Source organism: Pyrus communis, chromosome 16 (genome assembly GCF_041283825.1).
Source record: "Pyrus communis isolate YQ-2024b chromosome 16, ASM4128382v1, whole genome shotgun sequence".
NCBI classification, from domain to species: domain Eukaryota; kingdom Viridiplantae; phylum Streptophyta; class Magnoliopsida; order Rosales; family Rosaceae; genus Pyrus; species Pyrus communis.
The window spans coordinates 10,229,963-10,257,441 of record NC_142580.1 but is presented as its reverse complement, the minus strand read 5'-3'; the positions used below and the strand labels follow the sequence as shown (position 1 = coordinate 10,257,441).

At 38.6% G+C, this 27,479-nt stretch overlaps 3 protein-coding genes and 1 pseudogene across 5 annotated transcripts; 3 read left to right on the top strand and 1 right to left on the bottom strand.

Moving 5' to 3' along the window:
* LOC137732044 (protein pleiotropic regulatory locus 1) lies at positions 1–5,931 on the top strand. Its single transcript, XM_068471338.2, has 17 exons — positions 1–302; positions 429–453; positions 572–689; positions 847–916; positions 1,240–1,302; positions 1,893–1,974; positions 2,308–2,400; positions 2,608–2,671; positions 2,772–2,857; positions 2,950–3,051; positions 3,241–3,324; positions 3,806–3,866; positions 3,952–4,018; positions 4,137–4,214; positions 5,029–5,093; positions 5,316–5,393; positions 5,502–5,931. The coding sequence occupies exons 1-17, from the start codon at positions 169–171 to the stop codon at positions 5,672–5,674; spliced, it is 1,443 nt and encodes a 480-aa protein (XP_068327439.2). The 5' UTR covers positions 1–168; the 3' UTR covers positions 5,675–5,931.
* A 1,649-nt stretch (positions 5,932–7,580) lies between these two features.
* On the top strand, positions 7,581–11,415 carry LOC137732030 (UDP-glucuronic acid decarboxylase 2-like). The gene is made up of 7 exons (XM_068471320.2): positions 7,581–8,452; positions 9,151–9,298; positions 9,543–9,622; positions 9,775–9,858; positions 9,948–10,022; positions 10,801–10,893; positions 10,995–11,415. The coding sequence occupies exons 1-7, from the start codon at positions 7,823–7,825 to the stop codon at positions 11,211–11,213; spliced, it is 1,329 nt and encodes a 442-aa protein (XP_068327421.2). The 5' UTR covers positions 7,581–7,822; the 3' UTR covers positions 11,214–11,415.
* A 2,786-nt stretch (positions 11,416–14,201) lies between these two features.
* LOC137731485 (eukaryotic translation initiation factor 2 subunit gamma) lies at positions 14,202–21,835 on the top strand. 3 transcript variants are annotated; one of them, XM_068470604.2, is made up of 9 exons: positions 14,202–14,347; positions 14,938–15,117; positions 15,249–15,310; positions 16,084–16,196; positions 16,273–16,375; positions 16,759–16,986; positions 17,065–17,283; positions 17,555–17,815; positions 21,213–21,835. In XM_068470604.2, exons 2-9 carry the CDS (start codon positions 15,012–15,014, stop codon positions 21,513–21,515), a joined length of 1,395 nt encoding a protein of 464 aa, XP_068326705.1. In that variant the 5' UTR covers positions 14,202–14,347; positions 14,938–15,011; the 3' UTR covers positions 21,516–21,835. The 3 variants fall into 3 exon arrangements, with proteins under 3 accessions (XP_068326705.1, XP_088543618.1, XP_068326706.1); XM_088687492.1 differs by having other exon boundaries at positions 14,206–14,347; positions 14,979–15,117; XM_068470605.2 differs by having other exon boundaries at positions 14,245–14,347; positions 14,859–15,117.
* Positions 21,836–22,002: 167 nt separating this feature from the next.
* Positions 22,003–23,616, bottom strand: LOC137732664 (3-ketoacyl-CoA synthase 7 pseudogene; annotated as a pseudogene).
* Between the last annotated feature and the right edge of the window lie 3,863 nt (positions 23,617–27,479).

Genomic DNA, 27,479 nt, shown 5'->3' with positions numbered 1-27,479 from the left:
GCCTTTCGCGGGCCAACAAAGTATAAAAACCTCACCCTATATCGAACTAGCCTTTTCTCCTCTGCCGTCGTCTCTATTCGCTTCCCTCATCCTCCAACTTATATAGGGCTTTTGGGAACGAGAAGTCATCGGCGCCAAATCCTTCTCAGTATATAGAAGAAGAACATCATGCCGGGGCCCACATTGGAGATGGAACCAGTGGAGCCGCAGTCGCTGAAGAAGCTCAGTCTCAAATCCCTCAAACGATCTCTCGATCTCTTCTCCCCGGCCCAAGGCGAGCTCCCCTCTCCCGACCCCGAGAGGTACCGCCGTTGCCTTTACTTTCTCTAATTTTTAGGGTTTGTGAAATTATTGAGCTGAATGTAGGTTTTTTTGTTTGAAAATTTGTGCGTTAATTCTTGCTTACTCTTTTTTTTTTTTTTTGGCAGTAAAACAATTCGCACAAGCCACAAGGTTAGTGAAATTATTGAGTTGAAATTGTTAGTATTTTTTTTTTGTGAATTTAAGCTTTTTGAAGTTATTGATTTGAAGAGTGTTGCATTTGAATGAAAATTTTGATTTGAATTATTAGATAAGCATGGAGTATGTAGGAATTCAACCCACGGCTAGCCAGAAACCGCCTCGCCGGGCTGAGTCTGGTGCGCTGGGAAGTGGTTCTGAAGGGCCTTTCAATGCCCTTGCCCTCACAGGTATTATTTGTTCTAATTGAAATTTCTAATAATCAGTTAGAAGTAGGGAAGATTTAGCTTCTTGTTTTAGGGAAGTTAAGTCTCTTTTGGGTATTCTATATTGCAATTGTAACCTGCTAAACTATTTTGTTGGTTTAATACCATGTGTGTCATGAAGATTCTAAGGAAATGCAGACTGGAGGAGCTCAAAACGCTTTGGTTGTCGGTCCATCTGCACCAAGGGCACCGTGAGTAGTTTCTTGCTTGCAGATGTATTAATGGTTGTTTTCGTGTATATTTTATATCTCTGTGTTGCAATGTTTCAACTTATCCCTCTTCATATATATATTTCCTCATTCTCGGACTATGGTTTGCAATTATTAGCTTCGTTTTTCCAAAGTGATTGGGCTAAATATTTGGATCATTGAACAGAATTGTATGAGTGAATTGTCAAAATTGACAGAGTTTTTGTTCTAATGTTGCTGGAATGCAAATTGGTTATTTTGATTTCTTGTACTCATGGTGCCCTTAATTGTTGACTGAATTCTTTAATCATTTTCTTTATTTTCAGGAATACTGTTGGTAATTCGGACAGAGGCACTGTAGCTGTTTCTGCTCCAGGGTCATCTCACAGGTTTGAGTTTTGTCCTCCTCTGATTTGCTTTAAATTCAATGTGTACAGCCTGCTCCAGTTTTGTTTTTATTCCAAATTTATTCCATATTAGAGAGCTTTTAGTATTTCATCTAATTAGTGCACTATGAATTTTTGGCTTAGGGTTGGTAAGGAAAACATATAACTTGTTAGGAATGCTTTTTGAAACATAAAGGACCTATTAAAATATTCAAAGAGTTAGATATTTTTTAAGAGTAAAGTATTACATTGGTCATAAATTCCTTTTGATATTGTTGAATTCTCTTTCTTTGCTGTTTTTTTATTCCACTACTTGAAATTTAAGAATATCCTTACCATTTTGCCTCATCTGCATGCATTATGTGGGGTTGAAGTTGTGTTAAATGTATCATATTTTGTGCTTTCATGATGTTATTAGATTGAAGTTTTTATTAGGCATTTTATGGGATATATAGGGGGACTGAATATTCTTGAAATTGCAACCTGCGTGATGCTCTATCCCATCTTGTTGCATTTTTTTTCTAATCTTGATAATTCTACTAGGGAAAACTTATCCCATTTTTTGCTTTAACTGTTACTTTTCTCTTCTATAGGTTTTCAACATCGGCCATGATGGAAAGAATTTCCAGCAGATGGCCACGTCCCGATTGGCATGCCCCTTGGAAGATTTACAGAGTAAGCATAATGCGTTGTTTATGATAGACAGTTAGGTGCAGTGTGGAAAGTGGTTGGGATTATGTTGTCTGGGTGACTTGGAGATTCTTATTAGATGGAAATAAATGGGAACTGACATGGGAGTTTATGTTATATGGGTTCTTCTTTCAATTTTTGTTGTCCTCTGTTTAGCTCTTTCTTGGCTAATGAGTGGATAAGATTGCCCTGCACCTCTTGTATGATTGAACTTGAGTTGTTTACATTTATTGTTATGATAATGTCTCTTATCTGAAGAAAGGAAATGGTTATGCATAATGTTTCTTATAAGCCATGTTGTTTCATTTGATTATGCAGGTTATTAGCGGCCACTTGGGATGGGTACGATCTATTGCCTTTGACCCAAGTAATAGATGGTTCTGCACTGGTTCAGCAGACCGCACTATCAAGGTATGTAACTTTATGCTTCATTTGTCTGAGTTGGTCTATCTGAGTGGTTTTCCTTCTCCACTTTCCTTCTATGTTTTCTTCTCTCTAGAAGTTACATCACTTGCCATTTGTTTTTTTCTTTAATTTTTATTTAGTGTTCTCTTTTTCTTATTGTTTGAGTGTTTAGTTTATGTTCTTTTGGATTGTGTTCTGATTTTGGTTGATCAGATTTGGGATGTTGCAACTGGAACTCTACAACTGACAGTGACAGGACACATTGAGCAAATACGAGGTTGATTTCTCTTGAATTATTGCTGTTCGTTATGTTTGATTTTGGTTAACCATGCTGTGGTTAATGGTGTTGTTAACAACAAGTGCTTGGGTTTTTGCAGGCCTTGCAGTTAGCAGCAGGCATACCTATATGTTCTCTGCTGGAGATGACAAACTAGTTAAATGCTGGGATCTTGAACAGAATAAGGTTAATACTTTTACTTAATAATTTTCAGATCTTTATTCTAACTGTGTTCTGTAAATAATGCTGGTTGTTACATCATATAAATTGTTGTATAGGTTATCCGTTCATATCATGGTCATTTAAGTGGCGTTTACTGCTTGGCTCTTCATCCGACTCTTGATGTTTTACTTACCGGGGGACGTGATTCTGTATGCCGGGTATGTAATTATCTTCCTAGTAAAATTCAAATCCTGCATAATATAATGGAGGAAGCACTCTTGGGGACTGGGCCAAGGGATTGTTAATTTGTATCAGAGTAGTATTGTGGTAATAATACGTTTTTTTATTTTTTATTTTTTTGGTATTGTGGTAATAATACCTTTGTTTTGGTGCAATAAAACGTTCAGGTTTGGGATATCCGAAGCAAGATGCAAGTTCATGCATTGCCGGGGCATGACAACACAGTTTGCTCCGTTTTTACTCGACCAACAGTATGAAAAACTCTTTTCTGTTCTCTTTATGGTGTTCTGACTATATTGTGGAGTATGCAAGCTGACAACAATTTAGATTCAAACAATTCATAATAGCTTATATATTATCAATGTCTTCTTTAGAGATTGGGATTTAGGGTCGCAGTTTTTCCTTTAATTCTTGGTCTCCCCATCTGGCAAAAAATTCAAATGTTTAGCAATTCATATTGGCATCTCGTGAGAATTGTAGTATGTTTATGTTAGGTATCCTTCAGTGCTATATCATTCTTTTAAATGTTTTTAGTCTTGTAATATTTAGTACTTAGTTCTCGTTTCTTCCCTGTAGCAGTTAATAAGTTGCAGAGAATTGAATTCACTGGCACTTTGAATTTCTACTTTTGCGCTAAACATAATAACTTTGAGTTTTTTTTTTCTTCCAGCCACTTCTCATTTTATTGTTAAAATAGGCCATGTTCCTTATGTTACCTTGTCTACTGTGCAGGATCCACAAGTTGTTACTGGATCTCACGACACAACAATCAAGTTTTGGGACCTTAGATATGGTAATTTATGTTCTATAAGTAGCTCAAACTCATTTCAGTTTTGGTACTTCCCTCTTTTTTAATAATCAGTTTGCATTTGTTGCAGGAAAAACAATGTCAACTCTGACACACCATAAAAAGTCTGTGCGTGCAATGGCCCAGCATCCTAGAGAGTATGTACCAATACATGTACTTTGTATTTCATGTGTAGTGAATTATTCCGGTTGTGTTTGTTATTACGCTCCCTTAAATTATATGCTTTGCTCTTTCTAATTGAGTTTGGTTTTTCAGGCATTGTTTCGCATCTGCATCAGCTGATAACATTAAGAAGTTCAACCTCCCGAGAGGCGAATTTTTACACAACATGCTGTGAGTGTTTGAATAGACTGAATCTCTGCATATATTCCTGGAATGATAGATTTGCCATTTGCTCTCCTTTCCTATAGTATGTTTGTGATGTATTCTTTGTTCAAAGAATGACAAGTAATCAATATTATGATTGATGATTTATGTTTTTGTCTGCTCAAGGCCAGTTAGGTAATGTACTTGTCATGGATAAATAGTTGGCAAATGTGACTGTGTGTCGTAAGGTATTGCGCTCCCCTTTTTATGTTCTGTTTTTGTGGGGCGCACATATTCCCTTTGTGGCAAGTCAATTATGCTGCTCAACGCACAGGCACCATCACATCAGTCAAGATGCAATGCAAAACTTCTGATCTGGAGGGTAATAGGAAATGTTTAACATTACATTGCTTGCGATGGATCCATTGAAACTGTAAACTTACACATGGTTCGTTAATTGCACAATTTTGAACCACATAAAGCATATGCTGCAGTGGTTTGTGTCACTACTTGGATATGTGTATACTTGTTTCCTCATCAGTTGATAAGTTGTGTTATATAATTCCAACTCATGGCTTTAATTACATATACTTATAGCAATGCATGCCAAGCTTTATACTCATGCTATTAGCATTAAAGTATTTGTAGTGCAGCACCTTGAAATTGCATGGATGTGCTCTGTCTTGCATATATTTAGAGTTTGGTACCTTTTCCTGACATACTGAATGTATCGTGAATTGAGTATTTATTTTATTTATTAATGTGTACTATATCAATATGAATATATCTAGTGATATTTTTAATTATAACGTTCCAAAAATTATTGGTTGTATTTGTGCAGGTCTCAGCAGAAGACCATAATCAATGCAATGGCTGTCAACGAAGATGGGGTTTTGGCCACAGGAGGTATGGATTCTTTACATGTTAAAGGACACTAAGGGGATGATTTTAGTGTGCTCTCCTTTTCTCTTTTCCCACAGTTCGGAGAATATATTTATGTGCCTAACAAGGCCTTGACAATCTGGGATAGTCTTTCTTTTGTCAAATAAATGACCCGAAACTTCTTTTATTCCAATTTTCGTCTCATAGAACTTGGTAATTCTAATTTTCCCCCGTTTTTTATTGAAGGCGATAATGGGAGCATGTGGTTTTGGGATTGGAAGAGCGGCCACAATTTTCAGCAATCCCAAACAATTGTACAACCCGGTATGTATATTTTGTTCATGCGCTGTTATCATTTTATATCTTCTACCCCACTTTTGCGGTTGATTGTAGCAAGAAGGATGCTAACTCCTAGATATGCTTTTATTACAGGCTCGCTGGATAGTGAAGCTGGTATATATGCCCTTTCATACGATGTCACCGGTACGAGGCTGGTCAGTTGTGAAGCCGATAAGACTATCAAGATGTGGAGGCAAGATGAAAATGCCACTCCGGAAACTCACCCTCTCAACTTTAGGCCCCCTAAGGATATTCGACGGTTCTAGAGGTGATCCTCCGTTGTAGTTGCTCTCTGTTCAGTGACGTGCTTAATTTTATCTCACAAGTGATCGACTATTTAATTGTTTAGCGAGGGCGTGTTACGGTGGTTGTGCTGCTCGTTGCTATGAGATAAACTAGGCAAATTTTGATGCGTTATATTACTCATAGGTGAATGAATATATTTCTAACATGCACCCTGAATTAGTTTCAGAGATTTTCTTTTGAGCACTAGAAAATCATGCAACTTATTGTGGACTTTTGAGTTCTGTTCTTTTAACCTCAAAAGATTCAACAGCCTCATGGAGAAGGGGAGTTCGGAGCACAAACCTATTTTAACATCGAGAAGAGAAATATGGCTAAACGAAGAGCTACGTGGTCCATCTGCAAAACTCGAAGCTACTCGAGATTTGCGTTGGAGCCAAGATTAAAACCTTAATTTGGAGACGATTCACATGTTGAGCGACAGCCAACAGGATTGACCATTGCTTGCGATGCAATGTTGTTTATTTGGTTTCCAAAACCAATGCACTCTGTAATTTATACATCTTGTGGTTGAGTTCAGTGATCTCTCCTTTTATTCTTAAAGCAACAGTAAGGGAAGGATGATCGAACTCGGGACTTCTGGCATGAAGGTTAATGCTCTTAACCAATGACGGAACTACAATTATACTAAAAGTTTGGAAAATTAAGAAGATAATACTAATTTCTAGACCTCCTAACCATTTTGCATGAATTAGCCCAGCCTACCAAGAAGAAATTAGCCACCCCACTACCCAAAATTCTCCGAAAATGGAAGCCAGTCAACCTCCTCCATGGCTAATGCATTGAAGCTTTCTTCTTAAAAAGGAAAGTAAGAAACATACTTAAACACCTTTGCAGGAAAGAAGAAATATTAGCCCACCTTTAAATGGAAATCCTAATTCCACCCTTGCTCTTAACTAACTGAGATATATATCGTTTGCTTCTTCGCGAAGCCTAACCTCAACTTATGCAAATTTCTTCCTCCAATTTAACATGTTGTTTTTTTCATAATTAGTGAGCTTGTGCATGTGGCAACGCTACATTCTTTCCTATCCTTGAGGGAATAAAAATGAATGTTAGGTTTAGAGCACTTTATTTGGAGTAGACTACAAACTAGCCTTAGATCGTGTCCCGAAGGGCACACTTGGCACTTCCATCTTTTGCCACGTGGTGCTTTGTGAATGCATTTAGATGGCATGTTTGTATCATTGCTTGAATTTTTGAAGAGATTTTTCAGTGTGCCCGGAACACGGGATGATATATTACGTGTCATAATACAAATGGTGAAATATGTGTGTTAAAAAATAAAAATTTTCACCACTTATATAAAAATTACAGATGTTAGAAAATTAAGAAGAATAACATTAGAAACACCCAATTTATTATTACATAATTTGTAGCGTATTTACGTTGGCAACTTCTTTTTGGTGTGAACAAATGAACTCCAAAGTGAGTCTAGATGTGAAATAATCCCAACGTTCTCTTAAGAAAACGTGGTGTGTTTTGTACTATTTTTGAAACGGCTAAAAATGTCTTTCGATAATTAAAATTGTTTTTATAATTTTGACAGAAGAACATATAAGAGTTTATGAATTACATAAACGACTTTTGAAGATGCACTTAAATTTTACGTAAAAGTTGCTAAATATTTACAGTAAACTTATTTTCTAGAGAAAATATTTATGAGTAGAAGTAATTTTTATATGCTTACCTATCATTATTCATTACTTATTACTTAACTAATTAAAAAAAAAAAGCATTACTTATTACCTTACCAAAAGTTAAAAAACTACAATCTAGTTTAGTGGCAAAGTAGGCAAGTAAATCCACACCACCTTATTACCCAAAAAGCCAAAACCTATATAGATGCACGCTCCAATCACGCGCCTTAGAACGATTATACGGCCAAATTTCATGCATGAATGTCTCCACGTACCGACCACTTCGACCCAAAAAACTCCTCTCCCCACCCACAAAATCCCACACCCACACACACACACTCTCTTTCTCTCCGGCTCTCGCTCCCCCCCATGCTCCTCCTCTTCTGCACACCCTTTTCAAATTTTCATCACTACAAAAACTTCCCCATCAAAAATCTGAGGGAAAATTAGACAGAACCCCAAGTGAAAACTATGGCCAGAAGCTCCGATAATCCGTCGTTAGTTCAGAGAACCCACCACAATCAACAAAATGACGACCTATCACAACCCGTTCTCGAACCGCAAACCAATCACACTTCCTCCGCCAACCCGATTCGCTACGTGCTCCGCGAGCAGCGCTTTATCTTCGTCCTCATCGGCGTCGCCATCGCCGTTTTCTTCTTCACCACCTTCCCGGTACCGAACCCACAATTACAGTCCGCACAGAACTCAGGTTTTGAATCCGGGTCGAGTTTTGCCGGGCAGGGTAATGATCTGCCGGCCAACCCGACCCGGAGAGTGCTGTTGGAGACGCGGAATGTGGGCGGGAAGGTGCCGCTGGGGGTGAAGAAGAAGAACATGAGGATTGTTGTGACGGGTGGGGCCGGGTTCGTGGGGAGCCACCTCGTGGACCGTCTGATCGCGAGAGGGGACAGTGTGATCGTGCTCGATAATTTTTTCACTGGGAGGAAGGAGAATTTGGTGCACCACTTCGGGAACCCGAAGTTCGAGCTGATTCGACACGACGTCGTCGAGCCGATTCTGCTGGAGGTTGACCAGATCTACCACCTCGCTTGCCCGGCATCCCCTGTGCATTACAAGTTCAATCCGGTCAAGACAATTATATCCTTTCTCTGGTTTCTATTTTTATTTTTTTTTGTGTTTATATACATGTTGGATATTATATGCTTTATTTGGGATAGCTATGAGTTTGTTTGAAATGTTTGAAAGTGTTTTTAGAGAAAATGTTTTTGGAATTAAATAAAAAAACAGTTAAAAACAATTCTAAACAAGCTCTATAATATTATGATATCGTTTACACGTAATTTTTTTTTTATTTGTAGACTAGCTTAAAATAGACAATTGTATTGTTTGTATAAATGGACTTAGGAAAAAGAATATTCAAATTTAGTATGAAAAATATAACTCTTCTTTACACTCTAAAATAATCTTTCTACGTTCACTCTTCTTTTATTTTTTCCTTGTAAAGAAAATGTATCAAAATAAATGATTTTTAAATGTTGGAATTTTTTTATCACTAAAGTGTATTTTTATCTAATTCCTTGTAACCAAAAAGAAATACACCACAAATAAAGAAACACCTAAAATTTATTTGATTATTTAGACATAAAAATCGAGTGCATGTTTAATATTTTCACATATAAAATTTTTTTTTTTTGGTAGCAAAACAAGTACTTGTAATAGTAGATACTATAGTTACATCGAAAATCACATAGATATTTTGAAGGAAAAAAGATATATATGGTGTGCATGTGGTATTGCTTGGGGTCCTTAATTTGTTGTGTGAGTTGGGGCTGCACAAGACAAATGTGGTGGGAACACTGAACATGCTTGGATTGGCAAAAAGGGTTGGCGCACGCTTCTTGCTCACAAGCACCAGCGAGGTTTACGGTGACCCTTTGCAGCACCCTCAGGTCGAGTCCTACTGGGGCAATGTCAACCCCATCGGTGAGTCATTCTCCCACTCTCTTATGTCTCCCCTCGACCCCAACATGACAAAACTATGCGCGGAATATCAAACTTCACCACATTTACTAATCACATTTCTGATCATTTGCTTCAACAGCGAGATGAATAATAAACATGTATACTATTTTCTCGATCGCGTTTCTTACAAAAACTTCACCGTAAAATGTAATCAACAATGTGATGAGTACATAATTTCATACAAGTGTTTTGTTGGCTTTGGCAGGTGTAAGGAGCTGCTACGATGAGGGAAAACGCACAGCAGAGACTCTGACCATGGACTACCACAGAGGCCTTGGCATTGAGGTCACCTTAATTTTCTCTGATACTGATATTCTTTTCCTTGTCATTTACATTATGCGTGCCTCGGTTTCAAATGATTCCGGATCAAACTCAAAATTTGAGACGAATATTATAACAGTTGCAGTTAGGATTCTAACGTATAGAATGTGTTGCAGGTGAGGATTGCTCGGATTTTCAATACTTATGGACCGCGTATGTGCATCGACGATGGCCGGGTTGTTAGCAATTTCGTAGCTCAGGTGAGAAATTTTGTAGTTTTTTCTTTTGGTTCCTCTGGCTTGCTACATCATAATATTTCCTGCAAATTTGTTGTGTATGGAATATACAGGCATTAAGGAAGGAGCCACTGACAGTTTATGGAGATGGCAAGCAAACCAGAAGTTTCCAATACGTTTCTGACTTGGTATTATATTTCTTCTCCTTTATTCCTAATTAAGTATGAATTTCTAATTATTAACTGCACCAGTCATGTCTTTGTCTAAATTAGCATTAAGGTCAATGGTGTTTAAAGGTGAAAGTTGTTTGAATATTTGTATCCTCTCTTAGTTATGATCTGATACAGGAGATAAACTTCAGTAGAGTTCTCTGATTAGGACAGCTCTTAAACTAAATGAGATTAGCGCAATGGTGTTTTAAGGTGAAAGTTGTTTGAATATCTGTGTCCTCTCTTAGTTATGATCTGATACAGGAGAAAAACTTCAGTAGAGTTCTCTGATTAGGACAGCTTTTAAACTAAATGAGATTAGTGCAATGGTATTTTAAGGTGAAAGTTGTTTGAATATCTGTGTCCTCTCTTAGTTATGATCTGATACAGGAGAAAAACTTTGGTAGAGTTCTCTGATTAGGATAGCTCTTAAACTAAATGGGAGTAGCGTGAGGTTAAATGAGATTAAAACACATGAGGTCTCATAGTTTTGTGAAAGTTAACTGTCAAGTGACATGGTCGGACACTCTACTTTTCTCATGATAGAGGCCACCACCATATTCGGATAGTAATTTATGCACGGCTAATGTTTGAATGCAACATTCTTGGACATAGTAAGAAAACAATGTAGTGTTGACTAAGAATTTAAAATGCTTATGGTAGCAATATAAAGCATATATTAATCCTCTTGATTGATTCAAACAAGTAAACTGAAATTTACTAAACAATTTGTTGTGCACTGCTTCTGTGGAATTAGGTCGAGGGTCTAATGCGGCTGATGGAAGGAAATCATGTGGGACCTTTCAACCTTGGCAACCCTGGCGAATTCACCATGCTAGAACTTGCTCAGGTAAAATCAATCAACCCCATTAACTGCACAAACAAACAATTCACAACTCGAGGCCCCGAGTTTGAATTCCCGCTCCCCTACTCTCTCGCTTGTATGTGCAGGTTGTGCAAGACACAATAGATCCAAATGCAAAGATAGAGTTCAGACCCAACACAGAGGACGACCCACACAAGAGGAAGCCGGATATTTCGAAGGCGAAAGAGCTTCTGGGGTGGGAGCCCACCGTGTCCCTCCGCAAGGGGCTGCCGCTCATGGTTAACGACTTTCGGCAGCGTATTTTTGGTGACTCCAAGGGCAATGATGCGGGCTCCGCTATGTAATGTTTTTGCATGAGATTTTTTACGTATGTTTGAGGAAAAAAAAAGAAAAAAAAAAAAGAAAAGAAGATATAGATGTGGGAAATAAAGTTAGAATAAAATTGAGTTTTTGATCAATTATATGTATATGTACCTGGTGTTTCTTGGTTAATTACTCTTTACAGGGATCAATTTTTATATATTAAGAGTTTTGGTCTTTTGCTAATTCTATATTTGTCTTGTTAATTTAGTGTATTTCTTTTTTACTTAATTTGTTGAAAGATATAACATGTTTGAATCTCTTATCGTTTTAATTTAGACTTTCTTGTTTCTTATATAGAAAAAAGATGGTTTAATGTTGAACAATTTCCTTTTATGTTCTTTTAATTAAGTGCTCTTATCTTTGTGCCCGTTCTACGTCGCACTAACATGCTATTAAAATTTGTTAATATATGTCTAGTGAAATATAGATTGTTATCTGAAAACGACTTGATTAATGAAATGTCTATTTACTTAATGTTGAGAAATCATGAACCAAGAATGTCACATCCCGGCCCGGGCAGGACCACTTCCCGGGCCCGACTTCACTACCGTAGCACGATATTGTCCGCTTTGGGCTTACCATTCCCTCACGGTTTTGTTATTGTCTGTTTTGGGCTTACCATTCCCTCACGGTTTTGTTTTTGGAACTCACGAGCAACTTCCCAGTGGGTCACCTGTGGACATCGAAATTTCGGTGAAATGAATGTTGACCAATAATTAAAATTTCAACGCTCACGTGTTACATAAATTTTACATGTAACGTGTGACTCAACGAAAAATCGAAATAAATTGGAAAAGTCATCAAATAGGACACGTGTCATTACCTGGCAGAAATGATTTATTTCATCTGATTATTTAAATCCAAAAATCAAGTTTTGGAATTCTATAAATAGGAAGCCAAGGCATTCATTTTGGAAGGAGGAAAAAGAAGAAAGAAAGGAGGGAAAGGAAGAAGAAGAAAGAAAGAAGGGAATTTACATCACACCAAAACCTTGAAACCTTGAAACTCTAAAGCTCTCAAGCAAATCCCGAAGGATCAAGAAAACACTCTTCGTTCTTCGTCAAATTCTCCTTCAAGGTCAAGCCCCGACGGCCCTTGAAGAACTTCCACCGACTCAAGATCAAGCCTCGACGGCCCCTTGAAGAAAGTGTTCATCATCCGTTCGTCCTAAGATCAAGCCCCAACGGCCCTTTGGATCAACAACCTCAACAAATCCACACATCCAATCAGTCTTCAAGATTAGGCCCAAAAGCCCTTGAAGATCCGCTCATCCATCAACCCTCAAGATCAAGCCCCGACGGCCTCTTGAAGAAATCCATACACTCAGTCTTCAAGATTAGGCCCAAAAGCCCTTGAAGATCCGCTCATCCATCAACCCTCAAGATCAAGCCCCGATGGCCCCTTGAAGAAATCCATACACCCAGTCTTCAAGATCAAGCTCAAAAGCCCTCGAAGATCCGTTCATCAACTGTTCATCCCTAGATCAAGCCCCGACGGCTCTTTGGATCAACAGCTCATCCACAAACCTACACCCTACGAAGATAGAATCAGAGGATCAAATTACAAAGAGATTGTAACCCCAAAATCATTAAACATAAAATATATTTTGTGCACGTATTCCCAGTGGGTCACCCATCATGGGATTGCTCTAGCCCCCCTCTCGCTTAACTTCGGAGTTCCTACGGAACCCGAAACCAGTGAGCTCCCAAAAGGCCTCGTGCTAGGTAGAGATGTGAATATACATTTAAGGATCACTCCCCTGGGCGATGTGGGATGTCACAATCCACCCCCCTTAGGGGCCCGACGTCCTCGTCGGCACATTTCCGATCAGGGATTGGCTCTGATACCAAATTGTCACATCCCGGCCCGCGCAGGACCACTTCCCGGGCCCGACTCCACTACCGTAGCACGATATTGTCCGCTTTGGGCTTACCATTCCCTCACGGTTTTGTTATTGTCCGCTTTAGGCTTACCATTCCCTCACGGTTTTGTTTTTGGGAACTCACGAGCAACTTTCCAGTGGGTCACCCATCATGGGATTGCTCTAGCCCCCCTCTCGCTTAACTTCGGAGTTCCTACGGAACCCGAAGCCAGTGAGCTCCCAAAAGGCCTCGTGCTAGGTAGAGATGTGAATATACATTTAAGAATCACTCTCCTGGGCGATGTGGGATGTCACAAAGAATGTCTTGAATAGGAGATGGAAAAAATAATAACGACAACGGGATCAACTACTTTCCCCTAACCAATCTAATTCATGATTTTTTAAGTATTAAATTAGCTTGTCATTGCACTTAAAGTTGTTGGCTTTCTATTTTTGCATCTCAAACGAAACAAAATTGCTCAAGTGGTTAAAATCAATTATTCTTTCCCCGAGTCTAGTGCTCAAACCCCTTTTTCTTCAACTTGTACAAAAAGAATATCCAAACGAAAATAAGCTACTATTAAATTGTTGAGTTCAAACACAACAAGTTTTTTATATAAAAGTTATTAGGGTGAGAAATTGAGTTTTCTTTTTCTTTTTCCTTTAAACAAAAGGTGAATGTAGCTAAATTATTGAATGCTCTTTAGTTTTAAAAAGAAAAAAAAAATCTAAGAAGATACCAAACAACCTCCTTTTTTTTTTTTGAGTATATAGATATTTTTATACTAAGGGAAGAGGAATTCGGCTAAGCCACACAATAAGTAGCATAATTTAATATCGAATTCGCCATTCACGAGATTCGAATCTAAAACCTCTTACTTTCAAGTAAAGAGGAATACACTCATTTTTTTTTTTTTAAGTAGCTTTAGTGAATTTTTGATTGGTTTAATCGCCTTTATAATTATCTATTTACCAAAAAAAAAAAAAAAATTGCGGTCAGGCTTTTGGACAGACTTGGAGAAGTAGATGAAATATTGGGCCTGAGCCACACAGAAAGGAACCACCAAACCAGTGGCTCGTTTAACCATCAAAGTACGAAAACACCCTCATTTGCATTTGCGAACATAAAGATCCAGCGAAACACTATCCCTGGAAGGTAGCAGCGATTTCCCCTTAAGCCTGCTCTCTTTCTCGCTACTGCTCATCAGAAAACATCGCTCACTCTCGTCGTCTTGCCCTAATCGCATCGTCCAGGTCCGTACCAATCTCTCTCTCTCTCTCTCTCTCTCTCTCTCTCTCTCTCTCTCTACAGCCACTGGTATTTCATTTGTATTTTTTAATTTTTAATTTTTTATATTTTATATTTTCTTGTGAGATTTTCAAGCTGTTTGATATGATTGTGTTATTGTTTGAGTTGCTGTATTTTGTTATCAATTTGTTATTTGTCTGGTGTAAAAGAGGAGCATTTTTACTTTTAGGAGATTTTAGGGTTTTGGCATCTTGGGTTTTACTGTTGGCCGCCGTCAATGAATTTCGGTGGAAATTAGGGTTTTATTCTTCTTTTTGTTGTTTTACTGGTCATTTGATAGAAAATGCTTTTTGTCGAAATTTAGGATGCGGACATGGAATTTTCTTCTGAAATGAATGTTTCCAGTCTAATTTTTCATTTATCATTTCGTCTTCATTGTTGATAGGATTTTATTCATAATCTTGTTCATGGTAAATTTGAAGTGGTATTGCACTAAATACCTCTATGGTTTTGCAGCAAATACTATTGCTTGTGTACTAGTGTCCTTTTTCAACCGAGTCTTAATGTTAATCAACAATTTGGGTAATTGATGCAGTCTTTCACAGTTTTGATTTCGTCACTTTTGATACCACCCAGTTGTTAGCTGTTTACTTTCAAGTATCTGTCAAAATGTCGAGGAAAGGTTTGATGGAGCAAGACCTGAGTAAACTGGATGTAACAAAGTTGCATCCACTCTCGCCTGAAGTTATATCTCGTCAGGCCACTATCAATATCGGTAATCTTCATTCTGATGTTCAGACTGCTCTGGGATTATTATGGCCATTCTTTATTGATTCGACCATCATTGGTTCATTGGTACGGGTCCTAATTTTGTGCTTGCTTGGATTTATGCGAGTTGCCTTTCAGGTACTATTGGTCATGTGGCTCATGGAAAGTCAACAGTTGTAAAAGCAATTTCTGGTGTTCAGGTGATTAGGTGTTTCCGTTTTGCATTTGATACTGCTCGCATCTTTTCTGTTTATTTCTGTGTGGATATTGTAAAGACAAGGAAGCTTGTGTTTCCACTCACGAGGGTGTAAAAAAGTTGTATCCAGTTATGGCTGCTTGTTCTCTTTGAGCTACGAATGCACACCCACTGCCAAGGAAAAATATATTAGGAAATATTTTTCTAGGATACTAATTAGTTATATTTCCGGAATAAGAGAATTTAGGTTGTTGAGCATTATCATATTTCTACAGCTCACTAACAAAAGTGGCTAATCGTATCAGATGGCTACGAATCATATACCTTTTATTCTTGGTGAACGTATGTTTACTCTTAAGCTGAGCATTGAAAATGGTAGCTGTCTTATAGTATGGACTATATTCTCCAGGATGATAGTCTGTAAATTATGAGAAAGAGGGATAAATGTAATCTTACCTTATAGGTTTGATAGTTTGGTTGCTATCAAAATAAATTTAATAGCGTCTTTGGTTATGTAAACGATGGATATAGACCGAGCTCCAATTCTTCTTTCATTTCACTGTTGCTAAGTTACTTTATATACCAAAACCTTAAGCTATTGGGTAAGGGCCTATAGTGTATTACATTGGTCCAACATTGCATGCACCATGTACAATAACTGGTTTGTTGGTTTGAGCTATATTTCTCAAATTATGTGTTGTGAACATTTAAGCTTGGATATTCCATTGCAAGTTTATATTTTTAAGACATAAAAAATCAAACATTAATGATATGCAGACTGTTCGTTTTAAAAATGAGCTGGAGCGCAACATTACTATCAAGCTTGGATATGCCAATGCAAAGATATACATATGTGAAGACGAGCGCTGCCCTCGACCGATGGCTTACAAGTAGGCATCAAGTTAATATAATTGTCTTTTATCACATTTGACCCTTTTTGTTAATGCATATTCATTTCTTTATTAGGGCATATGGAAGTGGAAAGGAAGATGCTCCTCTCTGTGATGTTCCTGGATTTGAGAACTGCAGGATGAAATTGTTGAGACATGTATCTTTTGTAGATTGCCCGGTAAGGCTTTGTGTTGTATTGTTTGTACCATTTTCTATATGCCATAATTTTTATGACTACACTAAATTGTCGGGAATAAATGGTGATGTGTACCTGGTCGTCCTTGCTTGATAAAAGGTTCTGATAGTCTGATACTTTGTCATGATCATATATGTATATATTGTCTCAGCGTATTTTTTGTTTGTTATACCCATGGATGACATTTTATTTAGTAGCATTGAAGTTAGATTTTTCCTATGGGTTCTTGCAACATTATTAGTTGCAAGAGATTTTCTCTATTAATGATTGTCATATTTCACATTCTATGTCTTGTCCAAATTATTTCGTGGTTTATCTTGATTTGATTTTGTTATGTTTCTTCAAAAGTTATTCTTTTTTTATAGGGTCACGATATTCTTATGGCTACTATGCTTAATGGTGCCGCAATTATGGATGGAGCATTACTTCTCATTGCTGCTAATGAAAGCTGTCCCCAACCACAAACTTCTGAGCATCTGGCTGCTGTTGAAATTATGCGTCTTCAACATATTATTATTCTTCAGAATAAAGTTGATCTCATTCAGGAGAATGTGGCCATTAACCAACATGAGGCAATCAGGAAGTTTATTCAGGTAAGTTCCTTTGGAGCTTTTTTTCCCTTCTGTTTTATAGGTTTCAGTTCATTAATCGTTAAGCATTTTGTGTACCAGGGAACTGTAGCTGATAATGCACCAGTGGTGCCAATTTCTGCTCAGTTGAAGTATAATATTGACGTTGTGTGTGAATACATTGTAAAAAAGATCCCCATTCCAGAAAGGAACTTTATCTCACCTCCCAATATGATTGTTATCCGTTCTTTTGATGTCAATAAACCTGGGTACGAGGTTGATGAGATTAGAGGTGGAGTGGCTGGTGGAAGTATCCTCAGGGTATGTCTTCTAATGTCATATTTTGTCGAAAGCGTAGACAATGTTTGATTATTCCCATTTGGTGTTAGCTCATGATATTTGAGGTTTCCTTTTTCATTTTTCTAATTTTAGTCCTGCTTTGTCATTCTACGTTAGAAGTTTTGGGTCGTGAAAATGTGAACACATGCTCTTGATTTGGATCTAATAATTTGTGGAATTTGGGAAGGTTTCTTAAGTAGTTAGTTCCATAAATGCTTAATGAATAACATATTTTACAATGTGGTCGTGGCAGGGTGTTTTGAAAGTCAACCAATTTATTGAGGTTCGTCCTGGGATTGTTGTTAAAGACGAGAGTGGAAATATCAAGTGCACGCCAATATATTCTAGAATTGTTTCATTGTATGCTGAGCAAAATGAGTTGCAATTTGCGGTGCCAGGAGGTCTTATTGGTGTTGGAACAACCATGGATCCCACTTTGACACGTGCTGATAGGTTAGTGGGTCAAGTTCTTGGTGAAGTTGGGTCACTCCCTGAAGTATTTGTTGAGCTTGAGGTAAGCAATACTGCTGTATTACTTTATATTATGTTAATTGGTTGAGCTGTTAAAGCTTGAGGGGATGCTGTTTCTAAGAAAATGCCTAACTTTTTTGTGTGTGTGTGCACGCGCACAAGTGCTCCTTTTACAAACAATCGTGGAGGAATTGTGTGTTTCTGTTGTTGACAGTGCATTTTGTTTTACATTAGCGATAGTTAGTTCCTAAGGTGATATTCCCCAGCCACTTCTTTCTCTTAATATTCCCCGGCAATGGCACCAAAAATTTGATGTGTTTTAAAATAGCACACAAATTAAACCCTCTTATTGACAATTGTAGTAAAGTTGTAAGTGGGGATCGTTCTAGGCCGGGGATTAGGAGGATTGCTAATCTACTTAAAACTGACTTGAAAACACAAAACTAAACTTAAAAACAGAAAACTAGACTCTAGGACTCTAAACTAGACTTATTTGACTCAAAACAAACTAAAAAGACTTAAAACAGCACAAAACAATCAAATAGACTCAAACTAGACACTAAGACTTACTTTGGACGAAAATTGAATTGATTTTGACTCAAAATACTCAAAAACACAAATTTGGACAGATTCTAACTAATTTGACAACAAAATAAAGGGGATTGGGTTTTTGACGAATTTAAAGTAAAAACAAGCAAATTGCAGAAACTAAGTAAAGGAATGCGAATTTGGGTGAATTGATGGGTGATTGGCTAGCTAGAGGGTCCTTCTCCTTCTTCTTTTTTGTTGCGGCACAAGGTGTGGGTGAAGGTTTGAGTGATGAATTGTATGAAAGAATGGCTGAAAGTATGAATAGTAGTGAATGGCTCTTCAAGGCTGCACCAAGGGCCTTTATTTATAGGTTTAAGAAAAACAAGGCCCAACTTAATTTGGTAAACAGGTTTTTATCCCAAATTCACAAGGAAAAGGAGAAATAAATGTCAGAATCCTAGGGATAAAGGGAAAGGATATGCGGCAGCTCCTAAAGGGAAAGGGAATGTGCTTCCTTGCACGGCAAGGAAGGATTCCTTGCAGATTTGGTGCGGCATCCTACTTTGACTAGGATTAACATTCTTGAATCTTGTAATTAAGTGTCCTAATATAATTAGGAATCCCCTTGGTAGCTGAAAATTAAGTAGGAAAAGGATTAGGATTGACCATGTCAAAATAAGGTAGTTTGGCTCTTGTTTCCTTCTTTGTAGCTGATTCCTATCTTCTTTGTCTTGAATTAATTCCTCCATCTCTTTAGCATATTCTTAGCCTTTCTTGAACTTCAATTTCGTCCATCCACCTTGCTCCATATACAAGCTATCTATTCCAGCCCAAAATTGCTCTAAAATGCACCAAAATGCACTTTATCCATTCCAGCCCAAAATTGCTCTAAAATGCACCAAAATGCACTTTCTTGCTACTTTAGCCCTTTGAACCTACAAACACACGAAAATAACTTAAATCACTATAATAAATAGAAACTAAGTAAATGCAAGGAAATAGGCTAACAAAGTCGTATAAATATGCTCCTATCAAATTCCCTCACACTTAGCTTTTGCTAGTCCTCGAGCAAAACAAAACAAACAAAACAAAACACAATCTAGACCTTCCAACATTTGCCTCAGGGATTTCCAATGCAACATGACATGTTAAAAATCACTACTCACATAGATTTTAGCCATCTCTACTCTTGAGTAAACACTTAGCCACAGTCACCACTCGATCTCCCCGACAATGGTGCCAAAAATTTGATGTGATATAAACTAGCACTCAAATTAAACCCTTTTATTGACAATTGTAGTAAAGATGTAAGTAGGGATCGTTCTAGGCTGCGGATTAGGAGGGATTGCTAATCTAATCTAAACTAACTTAAAAACACAAAACTAAACTTAAAAACAAAAAACTAGACTCTAAGACTCTGAACTAGACTTATATGACTCAAAACAAGCTAATCAAACTCAAAACTGCACAAAACAATAAAAAAGACTCAAAACAGACACTAAGACTTACTTTGGACGAAAATTGAATTGATTTTGACTCAAAACACTCAAAAACACAAATTTGGACAGATTCTAACTAATTTGACACAACAAAGTAAAGGGGATTGGGTTTTTGACGAATTTAAAGCTTAAACAAACAGATTTAAGTAAATTGATATGAATTTAGGTGAATTAATGGGTGATTGGCTAGCTAGAGGATCCTCCTCCACACATGACACACTTGCATGCAAATCGATTTCCAGTTGCTTTTCCAATAAACCATGAACGTCAATGCCCTAGATTAACTGTCTCATCACTAATTAACCCTCATATTTTCCTTAAGTCATTGAATTGGACAGACAACGCATCGGCAATCAAATTATTATTCCCAAGTTCCCTACATGAACTGCATAATAGAGACACAAGTAAAGATCATTAAGCTCTGTGAAAATCATAAGTATTGACAAGGCATTCGTAACTATGACATCGTGATACTCATGCCAGGAATTTAACTTAACATGATCGTGACCAACGATCTTCACTACTTGTGAATATAAGTTCGTAACGATTATGTGAAACTCTCATATATTCTAGCATCAAATTCATGCATGCAAACTAAGTATGCATCCTTAATCAACAAACAAGAATAAGTTCTGAATCAAACAGTTAAGTAAATTGCATTCACGATTTATGAAATCACAATTGGAAGTAATCAATTCATATTGGAAATATGTTCATGGCTTTGAATTCTACTCTAGCTAAAACGAGTTTAGCTCCTCATGTTCGCAATTAAACAACGAAAACTTAAATTAATCATTGAAAACAAAGATTGAATACAACTAGAAACGTTCCAACAATCCAACAATCTTGAATGGTAGACACGACTCCAAGATATCCTCTCCTTTCTCCTTGCAAAGCTGCGGCACAAGGGTGATTGTGGCTGAAATTGGGTTGTGGTGTATTATGGATAGGTGGTGAATGATGGCTAAATGAATGAATGAATGGTTATGGATGAATGGGTGAATGGGTCATGGCTGAATGAATGTCTCATTATATTTTATGCAGCAGATTCTATATATTTTAGGGAAAGGATCATGACTTTAATTAAATGTTTTGGGAAAGATTTTGACCCCAAATCCTCAAGGAAAAAGAGAAAATGCCTAACTTTTTTGTGTGTGTGTGTGTGTGCACACGCACAAGTGCTCCTTTTACAAACAATCGTGGATGAACTGTGTGTTTTTGTTGTTGACAGTGCATTTTGTTTTACATTTGAGGATGTGACATGGCTTCGAACTGTACTCTCTTCTTTATTCTTTATCCATCTTTTTAGTATGTTTATTTTTCTGAGTTATTTTGTTTCTCCTTTCTCATTGCGAACTAGACAAATCTTGAAAACCTTGGTGTAGATGAAGATTGTGGTATATTTTACAGGTCAACTTCTTCTTGTTGAGAAGGCTTCTGGGGGTCAGGACAAAGGGGTCTGAGAAGCAGGGAAAGGTCTCAAAGCTGGTCAAGGGCGAGATCCTCATGTTGAATATAGGATCCATGTCTACAGGGGCTAGGGTTCTTGCTGTAAGGAACGATTTGGCAAAGTTGCAACTCACGTCTCCAGTTTGCACGAGCAAAGGAGAGAAAATTGCGCTCAGTCGACGTGTTGAGAAGCATTGGCGTCTTATTGGCTGGGGTCAGATTCAAGCTGGAACAACCCTTGATGTCCCACCATGCCCAATTTGAGTTGACACCGAAAATTGGTAAGACAGAAGAAAGCAAGAAAACAAGTAAGACAGCTTAAGAATACGCAAGATGTGGAAAGTCAGAAAATTATGGGGAACCATTTTTGTCAGATGGAAGAGAAAACATCGATTGGTGGATCATTGTCGTTTTTGTTTTGTTTCTTTGATTTTTGATACAGTAACATTTTCATCTGCATTCTTATTCTTCGACTTTTGGGCTCGAGTCATTCCAACAGATGAAGGAATGATAGACAGTTACGTTGACTGTTCCAGAGGATTTTGCGTTCTTAAATTTATAAGCAGTTTGAGTTTGTTTTTTAACCCTTACAGAATTTGGCGATCGCCAGCATCTTTAGGAGGGTTTGGTTTCAAGTTAGGGTTTGCTGGGCATATACGTTTGTAGCGAGTCATCTGGATGCCATTGAACCCGTGTCTCGAGCATCTTTAGCTCGTTGAACATTTCAGATACAGGAACATGTTAGGAAACATGGGGAATGGGGAAATTGAATTACGCACCTCGGGTGCCAAGGGTGAATGCCTTTGGCCGATTGAGCTACAGGCTCCTTACATTACATTACATTATACATGTGTTTGGTCCTTTGAGCTTGAAACACTGAAGTTGCATATGGTCTCTCAGTTTGGAACCTCCATGGGATATGAATGGATTATTTCTCTCCACACATTTGTACTCTCAGCTCCCACATCGGAAACACACTTCCACACTGCGCTGTTACACTTGAAGCCGCTCCCGAACCCAATTTGCCACACCCGATTGCCCTTCTTCATCTTTCCTTTCGCTTCTATGTAACTCAGCTCGTACCATATCGAAGAAGATGATGTGTTTCCATATCTGTACAGGGCCATCTTTGAGGCCTCCACGTCTTCTTTTCTCAGCTCCAGGTTTTTCTCTATTCCTTGTATAACTGCTCTCCCCCCAGCATGTATGCAGAAATGCTCGAAAGCTTTCTTAAAATCCGGTACGTGAATCTTCCTCCTCCCACTCCATACCTTTCGGCTGAGTATCGAAACCCCATATCGAAACTGCTCCGAAAGTGGCAAAACCAATGGTCCCAGAGCACCAATGTTTGCCTTCAATGCGTCTCCAGCAACATGGAGTATGTCCTTCGATATCGAAATCCCCTGTTTGTTCTCGGGATCTATATCCTGAAACACACAGGCATGAGACCGATCATCTTGTGCATTGTTTGTTCTCACAAGGTGCTGCAACTCATACTTTGCCCTGCCCTTGTCTTGATTCCGACTGGACATCAACACGGCCGCTCCTCCTATCCGAAACAAACAATTAGTCAGCAACATGGACCGTACTTTTCCGGTGTACCAATTCAAATGCAATCCCTCAGTGCTGACAATCAAAGCCAATGAGTTCTCGTGAACCCTCAGCAAGTCCTTAGCTAGTCCAACTGCAATAAGTCCGGCGCTGCATCCCATCCCGGATAAGTGAAAGCTTCTGATGTTGCTTCTCATTCCAAACTTGTTGATGATCAAAGTGCTGAGAGACGGTGTGGGACAAAACAAGCTGCTGTTAGAAATCAGAACATCAATTTCTCTAGGGTTTATGTTGTGCTTGTTGAACAAGTCTGAAACTGCACCAAACATCACTGCTTTGACCTCTTCCAACGCAAATTGGAGTGATTTCTTGATAGGCAAGCAAGCGAGAGACGGAGGAATGCTAGTCTCCTCGCTGAACCCAGATTTCTCAAGGATCTTGATTTGGAATGCTGCGCTCTCAGGGTCTGTGCCGTCCAGAAGGACCTTCTCTAGGAACATGGACGTCGGCAGCCTACAAGATTTTGGTGGCTGGTAACAGCTGAAGTCTACCAAATAAATTCTTGGCTCTCCCTTGCGGAGAAGATACATGAGAACAAGGCCTGCAATCGCCGCCATCGTATAACACGCAGTGGCGGGTTCGACGAGGTCAGGGAAAACATGAACGTATTCCTGGATCCTAGCCATGGATGATGGATGATGGTAGAGTTTAGTAAGATATTTTCATGGCACATATAAGCAGCTGGTGCATGATAAGCAGATGGAAGGTCCAGTGGGAAAAGTAATAGGAAGATGGAATAGGTAGGGCACCTGCAGTGTCGAGTCCATTTGGTCTTAAGACAACAACCGTATCTTCAACCAACTTGGAGTCATCCCAATCCTGTTTTCCAAGAAAGAGTGACGGCTGTTTTGGGATAACACAATCATGGACGGAGCCATAAATATTCTTTTGTGGCGCAACTGATGAAATTAAATTAAAATTTTGATATAATGCTATTAACTTATCTTTCAAACAACATAATTTTGAGTAACTGGTGTTTAGAACGGTAAAACTAAACCTTTAGCTGATGAAAAAAATTACATGGCTCGGAAGGGTGAGAGGATATTTTGAGTTGAGTGTTTGGACTGAGACTTCATCTCTCAGTATATAGGTAATTTATAATTTTAGTTGGAACATTTTTCATGACAAAAAGAGTTAAGTGGGGATAGCTACCATCAGCGGGCATATGCTGCCTCCGTCCATGAACACAATCAATTTCTTTCCAAAGAAAATTCATATGTATCAAGAACAAGAAAAATAGTTGAACCATAGCATGTGGTTAATTAAGACAATAAATCCTTGCATCCGAGGTTTTATGTTCAAGTTTTTTTATCAAAGTCTCTAACATTAATACATTAATGAATTACATGTAAGTTACATAATTTTTATAATAAAAGTTAGTAATTGATTTAGAGTTTTAATACTCACACCCTTATTAAACTCCTAATTAATTTTCAATTCAAACATTTCCAAAATATAAACAATAAAATTAGAATAAGTTTTTACCCATTAAGTTTTTATGAAAAATTTTCAATTTTTTAATCTTATATGTGACAGCCCGTCCCAAAAACGTTTTAACGTACGTGTGAAAAGACAATTTTGCCCCTAGTTCGTTTTCTTTACGTTTATTGGTTGTTCTTGTGTTGTGTTGGCATGTTTTGGGCCACACACACACCCCCACACTCCACCACCTTTCCTCTGTTTCCTGCTACTGTCCCGAGTTCCCTTTCCTTTCCTCTTCCTTCGAAAACGTACGGACACACACACAAGCACACTAAACACCCACAGATCGAAGGAACTAAACCCATATTCGAGCTCATGAGGCTGGGAGGAGTGCAGTCGTACCATTTTCAGGTAAGAAAACCATCGTTTTCACGTCGATTCCACGAAGCCCGATTTGGGGTACTATTAATGCAAACGTAATTCCTCTCGTTTTAGGAAATTTGAAGCTCGTAGGTAGCTTGGTGGGGTCCCAAGGAGTCTCGGAGTAGTTCGTTTGAAGGAATTGGACGTCGGGATCACTGTGTTCAAAGTTGGCCGGAGTTGGATTGTGTGGACAGGTGAGATCTCGTGGTTTTTAACCCGTAAAAGTGGTATAATTGTGTTCTCCTAGGTCTAAGCTTCATTTTGGTAGTAATTTTGTCAAGTTTGGGTGAAAAACGAACGAGATATCGAAGTTAGAAAATTTTCCAGTTTTCCGGCGCCGGCGACGGCGCCGGAGGTTCGCCGGGGAAGGAGACGGAATATTCCGTCAGACTGACGGAATATTCCCTACGGCGTCAGTTGACGCTGTTAGCGTGCCAGGCACGTGCCTGCGCGTGGCTGGCGTGTGTGGCCGTGCCTTGGCCGGCGCGTGGGGGCGCGTGCGGCGGTGAAAAATTATTCTAAAAATTTGGGTGTGATCCTGAGGTTGTGTAGAGCACGTTGGTATATTCATTTGTCCAATTTGAGCAATGTGTGAGAAGTTATTACGAGAAGTTGATTATGTGCTTTAAAATTAATGTTTTTGTAGTTGTTTCGCATATAAGTGATACGTATCCCGAGGACGAACGTGGTCACTCAAGGCAGGGGGGCTACGACCCTTCCACTTACCAGTGAGTGGACTTTTGGTTTTCCGTATATGCCTATATACATTTATTTTCCCAGAAATTGATTGAAAGGGTTAATTGTTTTATGCCATGCATTATATTATCGCTGTTTATGCACCGTTAGTCGCATTATTAGTTGCATACACATACATATGCATATTGGGTGCTGTGGACGCACATGTAAGTGCCAGGTAAGTGTTATTCATGTTTATTTTCAGTAGTGGTTTGAGATGCTTAGAGAGCTCATAACCTGCACCCCCGGTGTTAGTGCTCCCGCCCAGAGTAGGGCACAGTCCTTCACGTGATGTTCACCTCCCGCACCATACGCTAAGCTTGGATCCAAGTTAGGTGCACAGTCCTGTCGTACAGACCACATTAGGTGGTTCCGACTCGTAGGTGACCCGCGATTATTCGCACAGCCTTCACGTGATCGTAGCACTAGAGCGTTTATATGTTTTACACCCAGGCCTGTCGTACAGACCACTTTAGGTGGTTCCGACTCGTGGGCAGGTTTAGTATTGATATTGAGATTTGAGCTCTATATGCAGCCGTACAGGTCACGTTAGGTGACTCCGGCTGCCAGGCTATATATTATTGATATGATTTATACCTGAGCACTTGCAGTTCATTATGAGGTTCCGACATGGCATATTCTTGAGCATGTTTGACATATTTATATACATACGTACATATGTTATTTTCTAGGAAGTATACAGGTTTTACGACGAGAGGTTAGAATGTATTTTACTAAATGATTTTTGAAAAGATTTGTTTTTGCCCACTCACGCTTTTGTTTTGCGCCCCTCCAGGTTCTAGTTGTCTAGCAGGTTCGGTGGTTTCCCAGAGGGCTTTCCCGGCATTTCTGACAGACGCTCACCAGCGTAGGGTCACTTTCGGGTGTACTATTGTCGTATCATTTTCTTTTGGACTGCTGTAGGCTTGTGCTCTGAACTTGTGTCTCACTTACACTAACACTTGTTTTTATTACTTTGTACGCTAGTTTTTAATTATTCGTACTTTTATATTACTATTTTATTAGCTTCCGCACGTGCACATGGTTACGTCACCTCCGCGTGGCGGCCAGCACGCCCTGATCTCGGTCGGGGTGTGTCATTATATATACCAATTCTTAAGTATACCAAATTGTTAAAAATGTATCATTTTTTATGTAAAATTCATTCAATCTTTTTTCTAATCCATTTTTTTTATACTTATATGGGTACATTCTATTTCGTTTATTTGAGAATGTATCCATGTCAAGTTTAATAGAAGCAATTTAATAATGTTAATAAGCCTAATATCTTTTTCTTTTTTTTTTCTTTTTTTTTTTGTGTTTTTTTAAATTGTACCCATGTTTTTGTACAACAATTTTTTGGTTAGTTTTGATGAACGTACCCATGTGTACACACACACACACACAATATATTAGAGAGTATAATTCATCATTAATATTTTTAATCTCATAAATTATGGGTTTTATTTAAAGTCTCATTAATATAAATAACTACAAATTTCATTTTTAACTTAAAAATATAATAACCTACATAGAAATACATTATTACATTAATGTCAATGTCACATCCCGGCCTGGGGGGGACCACTTCCCGGGCCCGCTCCACCACTGTAACACGATATTGTCCACTTTGGGCCCCGACTACGCCCTCACGGTTTTGTTTCTGGGAACTCACACGAGAACTTTCCGATGGGTCACCCATCCTGGGAATGCTCTCGCACTACTCGCTTAAATTCGGAGTTCCCATGGAACCCAAAGCCAGTGAGCTCCCAAAAGGCCTTGTGCTAGGCAGGGATGAGAATATACATATAAGGATCACTCCCTTGGGCGATGTGGGATCTTACAATCCACCCCCCTAGGGGCCTGACATCCTTGTCAGCACACCACGGCCAGGGTTAGGCTCTGATACCAAATTGTCACATCCCGGCCCGGGTGGGGACCACTTCCCGGGCCTGCTCCACCACCTAGCACTATATTGTCCGCTTTGGGCCCCGACTACGCCCTCACGGTTTTGTTTCTGGGAACTCACACGAGAAC